The sequence below is a fragment of the Ixodes scapularis genome, unplaced genomic scaffold, assembly GCF_016920785.2.
Source record: "Ixodes scapularis isolate PalLabHiFi unplaced genomic scaffold, ASM1692078v2 PGA_scaffold3__209_contigs__length_174095766, whole genome shotgun sequence".
Taxonomy (NCBI): domain Eukaryota; kingdom Metazoa; phylum Arthropoda; class Arachnida; order Ixodida; family Ixodidae; genus Ixodes; species Ixodes scapularis.
Window position 1 is genome coordinate 140,302,540 of NW_024609868.1, and position 11,801 is coordinate 140,314,340.

Sequence of the window (11,801 nt, forward strand, 5' to 3'; positions counted from 1 at the left end):
TCGGATACGCAAGTCGGACGCTATCCAACGCGGAGAGGAACTACTCAACGACCGAAAAGGAGTGCCTCGCTGTCGTCATGGCAATAACAAAGTTTCGCCCATATTTTTGAGTCCTTTTCACGTGGTCATACACCACCACTCTCTCTGCTAGCTCGCGAATCTGACGGACCCTTTCGGATGCCTCGCCCGATGGAGCCTACGGCTGCAGGAGTACGATTTGACCGTGGTGTACAAGTCCTTACGGAAGCACAATGACGGCGACTGCCTGTCAAGGGCCCCAGTCGAGGCCGTCCTGCCTGCATCGAAGACGACTGCGATGAGTGTTTCCTCGGCGCCCTGAATGTCAGCGACATGGCAGCACTCCAACGAGACGACCCTGAGCTGCGAGCACTCATCGAGCACTTAGGGGGACAAGGAAGCGCCGTTCCCCGCGTTTTTGTACGAACACTGCCAACTAGGGTGCCTCAATGTTTTTCTGTTCAGGGTGATGCCACCCTTTGTAGTACCCGATGCCGACAGCACGCGCTCACGGAGAAAATACAAAGAAATCGACGCAAACAAAATGTTGCCATAGCACAGCCAGCGCCACAAACGCGTGCAGGGACACGCTCTTTCACGCGCTTCTGAACAAAAAAGAAAGAAAAAGTATGGGACAAAATGGTGAGATGTCTCCACCCTAAGCAAAGCGCACATGAAGGCACCCTACTGCCAACCTTCTCCATCCTACAAGGTGTGTTCTACAAGGAGAACTTCAGTGACAACAACACGGCGTGGCTGATGGTGATTCCTTCCAGTCTTCAAGAGGAAATATTTCAAGCCAGCCATGATGACCCGACGGCGGGACACCTTGGCTACAGGAGAACTCTCTCAAGGACACGCGAAAAGTCCTACCGGCCAAAGCTTGCGAAGACAGTCCACCACTACACCCGATCTTGCCACGAGAGTCAACGACGAAAGAAACCACCGACGAGACCGGCAGGACTTCTTCAGCCTATTGCGCAGCCATCTGCGCCATTCCAGCAAATCGGAAGGCATTTACTAGGACCATTCCCACCATCGATGCAAGGAAACCGATGGATAATCGTCGCAACTGATTATCTCAACGCTACGCCAAGACTGAAGCGCTTCCATCAGGTGCGGCTGTTGAAGTCGCCAAGTTTTTCAGCGAGTCCATTGTCCTCCGGCACGGCGCCCTCGAAGTCCTAATTACAGACCGTGGACCATCGTTCATGGCCCAGCTGATGCAGGAGATCCTCCGTCTTAGCCACACCAACCGCCGGCGAACCACAGTGTGCCATCCTCGGACTAATGGGCTGACGGAACGCTTAAACAAGACCTTCGCCGACATGACCTCCATGTACGTCAACGTGGAGCACAAGTCATGGGACGAGGTGCTGCCGTACGTCGCATTTGCCTACAGCACGGCCGTACAAGAGACCACCGGAGCGACACCCTTTCAAATGGTATATGGGCGCAAGGTAACGACAATGCTGGACGCTATGTTACTCCACGAATCGGCTGTCGACGGAAGCGACGACGCCCAGGTGGTTGCCCAACGGGCAGAAGAAGTCCGTCAGCTCGCCAGACTTCGGATTAAAGCCCAACAACGTGTCGACACTGGCCACTACAACCTTCGTTGTCAGGACGTCCACGTCCAGCCCGGAGACAGGGTGTGGGTGTGGACACCGATCCGCCGCCATGGCCTCAGGGAGAAACTCCTGAAGCGCTACTCTGGACCCTACAAAGTGCTTCGTCGACTCGGAGATCTGAACTACGAGGTGATGCCCGACGGAACGCGGACTTCATCACGCCGCCTTCCACGACCGGACGTCGTCCACGTCGTGCGCCTAAAACCCTACTACGATCGATAGGACTGTGAATTCCATTTTGTAATACGCTCGATAGGGCTATGTTGCACAAGTCTACTTAGCTTGCTATTATTTTTGTTTGTTCTGCATTTTTTATTCCCGGCACGTCGCATCAAGACGATGCGCTTTTAAAGGGGGTGTAATGCCACGCACGTCGGCGAGCAGGCGCGTGCGTGGCCGAGATAGTAAAGACAAAAAAAGCGTGCGTGGCCGAGGCCCAGTTGATTCCACTTCCGGCGCTCGAACGAGGCGGTTGTGATATCATGAGCTCCGACGGAGCGGTGATAACGGCCACGTCAGGCTGTGGTACGTCTGCCCCTGGAATCGCTGCGGATTATCAGATTATTCTGCCTCAACTGCCAACCGGATACGTGATTACCAATGCAATCTTCCTGCATTGTGATGTAAAAGGAAGGCCCTACAGGGTCCAAGACTTTTGTCAGCAACTGGAGCGGCTGGGTGTGATGAAAGACCTGACAAGTGCCGGGCCCCACCAGATGAACCACGTCTGGGTGTTGAGTATGCATTCGCTAGCTGCCAAGCAAAAACTGGTGGACGTCAAGGAACTGACCATCAAGGGGGGGGGGGGGGGGGGGGCGGTGCCTCGTCATCGACCCGGCAAACACCGCCGCGAAGGTCAAGCTTCACTGGGTCCCGTACGACATCTCCTATTTCCAGGTGAAAAAAGAGCTGGAGCGTTATGGCAAAGTCTCCGAGATAACCGGGGACTTCTTCGGGGAAGGCGGTTCGAGGCCGTTGAATCTAACACTCGTACTGTACGCCTGACCCTCAGAGAAGACTAAACCATCAACAGCCTACCCCACGAACTCCACCTTGAAGGGTGTAAGGTGCTCGTTGCGGTGCCAGGACGTGCTCCGCTCTGCTTGCGGTGTCGTCGTACGGGACATATTCACCGGGACTGCCGTGTTCCCCGCTGCGCTGACTGTCACCGTTATGGCCCCGAGACAGCGGACTGCATCAAGACCTATGCCCCAATGGCCCGTGACCGCAAGGCAGAGGACCAGACAGACTATGTGATGGATGACGCCGAAGCGGAGGAGGCAGTCGGTGCGTCCGCGCCCGCCGTGCCGCATCCATTTAAGGGAGCGGGGTCGGATGGCCCAGCGACCGCCCGTCTCCCTGTCCCTCAGGCGCAAACGAGTGCTCCCGAGGCAGCGCCACAAGGCGCAGAAGAAACGAGCGAGAAGGAGACACCTGACGCAAGTCCACCGAGCGACGGCAACGACGGCAACGACGGCAGCGGAAGTCAAGGCCCCGCGACTCCGGTGCCAAACGTCGATGTCGAGATGAGCCAGGTCGTCAAGCGAATGAAAGACACAACGCCATCCCTCGAAGACACCGAAGTAGAAAAGACTGGCACGTCGACGGAACACGAGGCTGGATGAAAAAAGATTTGTGTCCAGGTCAAGCCTCGCATCCCACCTGACGACCGTCGGAAAGGGAACCCACAGTAAGTGACTTGCTGTGAAAACTTGTTATAAGTGATACTGTGTTGTTTTCTTCTTTTTTTATTAGCTTTTGTTAAAGGGCTTGTAATTTGATCACGCCGTATGACGCCTCACGCGTCGAGGACGGTGGATTTACGCGAGCCGATTCGGTTCGCAACATTAAATGTACGCGGATTGAACTCGCGAAAAATGCAGTACCAGCGGCAACGCCTACTCGCTGACCACCAAATAGACTTTCTTGCTGTGCAGGAAACAGAAATGTCCTCGAATAGCGACATAAAACAAGCGCTACGCCCCCTTTTAAGCAACTATGAGGTGTGTGTAAGCCATGCAGTAGGTATGTCCGCGGGATGTTTTTTGTTTCTTAGAAAGTCTGTGCCGTTGCGAGACTTGAGCGTAGTCTTGGACGAACGAGGCCGATTCATACTGTGCGATTTTATCTCGTTTAATCGCGAGTGGCGTGTTATGCGTGTTTATGCACCCAACAGAGCTAATGAAAGGACTGTTTTCTTTGAATTCTTAAAATCGTACTTGGATTGCGATAAGGTGTTCGTTCTTATGGGGGATTTCAATTGCGTCTGCAGCCCGGAAGATCGACGAGTGAAAACCGAAATATCAGTGCCGAAATGTTGGTCAAACTGTTGCAGGAGCACTATCTTGAAGATGCAGCGCACACGAGGGCAATCCGAGGCAGGCTACATTTCATTTATTATCAGCGGGCATCCCACTCGCGATTAGATCGCATTTACGTTTCAACTGAGCTTATCAGCAGGACAACAGATTAATTAGCGACGCCCATTTCTTTTTTTTTGTTTTTTACAGATAATTGTTTAGTGAGCGTGGCGCTTGGGAAAAAAACCGTAAAAGAATAAGTTTCAATGGCAGCTTTAGAAAATCAATAACACATTACTAAAGGATGACGACTTTGTCAAAAGTGTTAGCGATATTCTGAGCAAAATAATCTCAGGCAAGAAAACACGTTTCCTTGAAAAATAGAAGTACTTTAAGGAAGAGGTTAAGCAAATAGTGACGGAAAGGTTTTCGGATCTACAGCGCGAGGCGAGAAAAGAGGAGGAAGGACTGCAAACGTATTTAAACGAACTTTTCAAAATTGAAAACAGTAGCCCAGGTGCAGTGGAGGAAGGTATTAAGAATCTAAGGGTGAAGCTGGATTCTTTCCATCAAGAGCGCTGCCGCGGAGCAGTTGTGCGAGCGCGTGCTTAAAAGTTTTTGTTGGGTGAGCAACCCACGCGGAGGGCTCTAGATGAAGAACGGAAACATGCAATTAGTAAAGAAATCCCGAATTTACCATGAGGGAGCCACGAGCAGTGATACATATTTTATTGAAGGCGTTTTTACTGGTTATTACTCGCAACTATGTGGTGGTGTAAATGTTATTTTAGACAAAGATGAGTTCACATCGTTACTAGAAAGAGTACGGCAGCTACGGGATGATCTGTGAGAACAGTTGCAAGAGCCGATCACTTTCGAAGAGCTTGAGCGTGCCTTTGACGGCTTGGCGTCTCATAAAACACCAGGGCCTGATTGATTGAGCGGAACATTTTTTAAGGAATTTAGAAGTACACTTTCCCCTTCCTTTTAGAAGTTATTCGTGAAGCATACTCTCTTTAAGCTTTGCCGCCTTCTTTTGTACAGACGCATACTGTGCTGATACCAAAGACGCCCGATGTTGTGCAGGCAAGACGTGTAACTGAGTATCGACCCATTACACTGTGTAATGTTGACAATAAAATTTTCGCGCGCGTTCTAACTAGTAGGTTGTAGCATGTTATACGAAATTTAGTTGGGGAACACCATACATGTAGGATTAGGGGCCGATCAGTACAGTCATACATTCATGTAGCGCGGTCAATATTAGAGTGTGTTAGTAGTGAATGCTCTATACAATGTATTTTTAATTACAAAGATATGTTATGTTCTGCAAGTCATGTGGTGTACGAGGAGCTGCATTCAGAAGATGCACAGTTTTTGCGTTGTTTGTTTCGTTACTGGGTAGTGAGCCCATGTGCCGTGAGAACCTTTTTCGTCGTGTATCCAAAGGAGGCATCGGGCTTGGCCATCTTTTTGTTCGGAAAACTGCTTCTCGTTTTATTTTTCTGAGGGATCAATATAACCCACTATTGCAAGTTACGATACAGACCCGACTAGCAGAAGCCCTACCGTCCTTTGTTTTAACTTCAGAGTTTGGCCCACCGGCAAAACTAGTTGGTTTCGTAAAGGGGTATTCACACGAGGGAGAAATCCCGGGGATTTCTCCCCGGCACGCGCATCCCACGACGAAAACGTCAGGCTTTACGATGTGCAAAAGCCTCGCGTTTTCATATCATGATGCGCTCGTGTCGGGGAGAAATCCCCGGGATTTCTCCCTCGTGCGAATACCTCTTAAGGGAGGTTGTTGATTCTTTTAATTCCTTGAGTGTAAGATTTTCGCGTGAGTATCTGGCGACTGTCACGCGTAAAAGACTGACACAAAACCTTGATGTTCGTTTTCCTGTGCCACTGTACCGTTTGCAGTACACCTCAGGGACTGGACAAGATGTACTAGCCTGTGTTAAGAGAACCTGTTGGCCGCCAGCTGTCAAAACGTTTTTCTTTCGGCTGCACAGCTCCACTTTGCCAGTAAAGGTTTGGCTTCAGGAGCGTGGCTTATACGCCCATTGGGGTGTAAACTGCCTGCTTTTTCGACAGCCGGAAACGATCGAACACGTCTTCGTGCACTGTTGGGACGCTGTCTTTTTTGGGGGATGTTTTACAGCGTACCCTAAAAAAAAGATCTATGCGTTGACCATTTCACAATTGGGTTTCTTCCTATAGAGAAGTATGAAAACGTGCTATATGACATGTTTATTTCGTTAGGACTCTACAGTCTATGGCGATCACGCTTGGCGGTGCGACACGCTGAGGTTCAACCGAAATCGGCGCGCGCATTCTTTATCGAGCTTGTAATTCAGGTAAAAAGTGTTCTTCAAAAAACTGAGACCCCGCCTGGGAGTGGATTGGCCTGCTGGATAGGCTAATGGGCATGACAGAGTTTTATCGCCGCCAACGGGTCCAAGTTGGAGCCCTTGGCGTTTTAACCCTGTTTGTCGTATTTTTGTGTTTTGTGTATTTTTGCAAAATAAGGGGGAAAAAACGTGCATGTCCGAGTGGTTATCGCGCTTGATTGTCGCGCAGAAGGTGTAGGTTCGATTCCAGTCCGCGGATTGTCCTTTTATTTGTTATTTCAACTTGACCTTCTCGTAAGTTCGAGAACATTATCGTCCGATCGAGCTCCAAATGTTCTACGCCACGAAAGTACTACGCCGAATGATCGAGAAACCCACCAGGGTACATAAGAGACTCCGCAAGGCGAGCGGAGTCAGTCTCGCCCCATCGTTCGATCCTGCTGTTCTGCCGCCATCGACGTCTCCGACGCTATCCTTTTCTTTCTATTCTGTTTTTGGGCACAGGTTCGACACATTAAACATTTGTTTCTTTCTGTTTATTTATTGTTCTTTTGGTCACCACCCGTGACAATCCACCATGGGTTTTCATAGCTTCGCTCCGTCACTCCGAATGGCTCGAGAGGGTTGTAGAATTTGTTCTTTCTCAAGCGTTTTTAAGACAGAGCATAGGCGGCACACACATTTGAAAAGGGAATATTAAATGAGCTGCAAAGAATAGCAACCAACATTTTGTTACAAGGCTGCGTCTTACGGAGAGAGAGACAAGCACAAATACAATTCCTTTTTTGTGTGTGTAATTAAAACAAGTAAGTAATCAAGTAACATGATGCAAAGGACTTTTGATCAAAAAAAGCTTGGCTGCAATAAATACTGCAAAAAAGCTGAAAATGTGAAAAGTGTACAGTTCAGTTTTCGTTTTGCGAGTTGCATTACATTTAACGAGTTGTTGACGTATGAGATTTTCGAAGATTCGTGATGTTAGAGTGACGAATGAGACAACCGCCTAACAAGCGTTTAGTCATACGCTGCAGATTAGTGCGGATTCTGTTTATATTGATTGGCGAGGCCAGAAGCCTCAGTACTAATTTCTAAGGGACATCGGATGCGGTAATTTGTGGGCTGCCCCATCAAAAAGTGAAAATTCGCTAAATGTATTGTGAGTGCCAAGGGGATAAGTTAACTTTTTCAATGTTCGAGTGACATTAGTAATGAGCGCTTTGTTAGAGTTGCGCGTGCACGTCACTCGAACAACCGCCGGCGTTTCACATAAAAAGAAAATATGCTATCGAAGGCAATCTATTTCAGCGAAAACACGTTTGCTTCAAAATCTTGAGACTCGCCAGTTCGTAAATTATTCGAATAGTACCGACGTTTTAAGGTCTCAGGAGCTTTCTTGTTAAAGTTTCTTTCATTCTGTAGTAAATTAAAGCTGAAAAACACTTCTACAATCTAAACGGAACGCATACTTTTTGTTTCTATTCTCTGGCATTCCAGGGCTGAAACAAAACTAGAAGAATGCGAAAATATCATGCTAGAGTTCTACCGATCCTTGAAAAGGTTTCGGACTCCAATTGCAGGTGCGGTGATACCACTCATACTGTTTTACAGAGGCTAATATTCAATGCTATCTGGTGCAAAAAGCGTATTTAAATAATTCCTTGGGATTTTCATGTCATACGTCAGAGAGCCCGTAAAAGTCTTAAATCATCGGTTAGCACAGCACGACTACCGTGCACCAAACCAACCCGCGTGAAAGAAACTCTGGGCGCTTTCATCTTACCGGTTACGTCACGGATTTTGTGACGTCACATGACGCGAAGTTAAAAGTGTAGAACATAACAGAAACGGGGAAGGTTCCACTTTTTCCACCTCGTTAGACTAGGGGAAAAAACCTAAAACGTGGCTCTTTACACTAGCCTTTTTTAACGCATTTATTTGGTTATTTACTTCAAATTGCTTTATACACTGATAACTCGAGAAGGTGCAGCGCTCGTAAGTATACGCCTCCATCAAAATACTTGGTGTCTCGGTGATTTGGGGAAAGGTCGACTGCGATTTTAAACGGTATGCTAAAGCTTCGATAAGTGTAGACCCCGACCGGTTCTTATTTCAGGTCGAACTGATCAAGAAGAACATCAGGAACCACGTCCGTCGCGCGGTGACGCCGGAGCAGTTCGTCAACATCAACAACTTGCTCATCGAGGTGATGCAGGTGAAGCTCAGGTCCCGAATGACTGCCAGCGTCATCGTGTCCTGGAAGAAGTTCTTTGCGATGCACGACGCGGTCACCCGCCAGACCTACGACGAGTTCCGGGCTCAGAGCGCCGTGGAACGGGTCGCTGGCACCAGCAATAGCGGCGTCTGATACCCGCCTCACTCTACTCCGTTCGCCTCTGAACCGTGGAGCGCGTGTCAGCAAAAACCGCGTCACGTCGATGCGGTCAGCGGCGTAACCATAGCAACCGCCGCTGATGCTATGAAGTGAGGGCGCGGCACTGGGCCACGTCATGGCGTCAGCAGTGGTTGCTGTAGTTACGCCACTCGGCGGCGCGACGCGACAGACGCCGTATTTGTTCTTATGCGTTTCACGCCGTCGGTAGGGCGATGGAAGCTACGCGTTCGGAGGTCCAATGAACCACCCACCTTTCATCACGTGACTCCGCTCTGTGTGCTTTGCGATGGGCGAGAGCGGGATCGCATGGCGAAAGATGGAACTATGGCCGGTTCATTGAGCGTGTAGCTTCCGCCGATCCGCTAGCTTAGAGGTGAACGGAGTATATATATAGGCCGGCCCTATGGTCCCTTGGCAGTTGGACAATCGGTTTGTGTTCCTCGGCGTGAGGCGGGGTCTGTGAACCAGGAGCGTGGGTCGACTAGCTCATTGAGAAGGAGCTTGTGTTATGAACTCCTCCTGGCATGACACGTTGCGTGGCTAGAAGAGCCGGTCGCTATTCCGTACATTTTCGTGCTGTGATTGAACAAACATACCTGTGATTACGGGTCCTGGTCTTCGACTCAGTAAACTAACTGCGCACAGAAATATTGAATTCCCTTTTTCATCATTCATTAAAATCTAATGTGTTTTTCGGATTTATTATCTAAAATGTCCGTTATCACGAGTTGTAGGTCTTTCTTTCTAATAAAGATACTTTATTTTTGACAAGACGAAAACATGCTTGGTATTTTTCTGCGCTTAAAGTCGAGCTAGAGCAATCGTATAGAGACGTGTTTTAGTATAAAAAATGAACGGCGAAATCATATTTCCAGAAAGTTGTGGACAACGTAAGCTGGAACGACCGAGTGACTAGAAGAAGTTACCAGGGACGCTCTTTCGACATGAGAACGTGAACTAGCAACTAGAAAAGTAATTGTGGCCACCGCATTCTCTTTTGACCCATATATATTCTGGCTGCCCACTTCCCTTCACCCTAAAGCACGGTGGAAAAAACACATTTAGGTGCGTACTTTCCGTACGACGCGGCGGTCACATTATGTTCGGGCACCGAGCGCGCTTCACTCGCACGGCGGTGGATGGCGCCCAAGTATGGGTCCCTCCCAAACCGTATTTTTTTCCACCGTGCTCCAGGATTCACTCGCAGTAAGATAGATGCCGCACAAGTTTGGGGTCCCTCCCTAAACCGTGTTTCTTCCACCACTGTTCCAGGTGAGCGTCATTCGATGGAGCCTTTAAACAAGGGCACTCGCTCTTCACAGTTCCGGTGCCCCAAACTCCATTTGGGAAGGAAGCACTTCGTTCCCATCCCATCCTTATAGCATGGCTTCTTCTTGGGGTTAAGGCTTAATTTCGTGCACGATGGTTGCACTTGTGATTGACACAGCACCAAAGCAAAACAGGAGGCCAGCCACTGGCCACACACTACCACCACACAGCCACACCTCGAAAAAGGCGAGCACGCTACACCACCGACAGCGTGGCCGCCGAAAAGGGACCCCATACCGCAGCGCCCTCCGCGGCAGCGGGAAACTAACTACTACTGGTTCGAGGCTAGCTCCGAACACAATCTGTTTGCTTGCTTCCCGCGGGAAGATCGGCGAGTGTCATCACCGAAATGTGTTTCTTCCACCGTGACCTAAAGTAAGCAACCGTCCGCATGATATATCTCGCATCTATACCCCAAAATGTGCCTCTGATGTCACGCAGCAGCGGCGGCGCTGCTATCGAAGCGACTCAAGCGCAGACGCATCAATTGACGCAGATCTGTTTTCTGCGCACCGCTCACACGTGGTTTGCGCACTTGTTTATAAACTGCGTGTCAGCTTAGCGTCTGCCATGAGCTACGGCGGTGGCAGAGGAATCTGCTGAACGCCCGTTTCCATTTTAAAGGTGGTATGGAACAATTTTTCTCATTTCAATATATACAACTCAGAAATATTCCTTGATATTTAAAACCCATGAAACACGCGTTCCTTTTATTTTATTTTTATCTCTACAAAATGACAGTCGCAGGAAAAATTCGAGAAAAACGAACACCGAATACGCCTTCAACTTGGAGCAAGAAAAAGCGGCGGCGTAACCAGAAGTCAATTATATGCGGCTAATGTTTTTAACGTAGCCACGCGTCGGGGTTGGCAGAGCACAGTGCGCGCGCTGAGTTCCACGAATTGTTAAATGGGCGATGCAACCATTTGTGTATTTTGCGCAAATACCGTTTAGAACCGATCCCCGACGTTAATGACCTGTGAAACACCCGTCCGGTTTTCACTACACGCAATCGAAGTCGCAGTAAAAACTAAAGATAAACGAGCAGCGTTGACCTTCTCAACTCGCGACCAGAACTAGCGGCCACGTGATCTGGAGCCGATTATATGTCGCCAATGTTGTTCATAACTACGCACTGGGGTTGGCAATGACACAGGAGACGCGCTGACTTTCAGACAGCGTTATGGTTCGGCTATTGTCGTCACTGCAGCGATTGGACACGGGCCACTACCCGAATGCTTCGCGAGATATCGTTATCACGAGCCTTAAGTGAGTGCCCACACAATGCTCCGGACCAATCTGTAAACCGCTTTCAACTATAGTCACTGGGGCGGAACTGCGACCGCCAAGCTACGTCATCAAGTTTTTCGAAGGAGAGATTGCATGAAAACGCTCCCTTTGTTATTGAAGTTACACTTCAGCAAAGTAGTTTCATGGCCAGCGGTGTTGCGTGCGAGTATCCTTCCTTTGCGCATATCATCTCATAATCATCATCACTAGACGTCCCGTACCATGGGCCTCCATGGTACGGGCAGCCGCCTTTCCGCGGTGCCACGGCTCTTCTGAGCCAGTAAAAATTACTATCACTATTACTATTGCTATCATCGAGTCCCACTAGTGCCCGTAAGCGCGTGTAAAGTTAAAAACATTCCAAATGAATATCGTTGCACCGCTCCTTTAAGGTTCGGCTATATTCGTCATCCCAGCAATTGGTCACGAGTTACTACCAGCATGCATGTGGAGGCATTGATTGTCGCGAGCCGAAATCAATTGCCTA

General features: G+C 49.2%; 1 protein-coding gene across 1 annotated transcript in view; it reads left to right on the forward strand.

The window, feature by feature from the left end:
- LOC120849935 (globin-like) overlaps positions 1-8,668 on the forward strand; it is a 29,754-nt gene extending 21,086 nt beyond the window's left edge. The window contains exon 2 of the mRNA XM_040222249.3: positions 8,417-8,668. Within this exon, the coding sequence (XP_040078183.3) occupies positions 8,417-8,668 (252 nt within the window). The remainder of the gene's footprint in view (positions 1-8,416) is intronic.
- Positions 8,669-11,801: the final 3,133 nt, after the last annotated feature.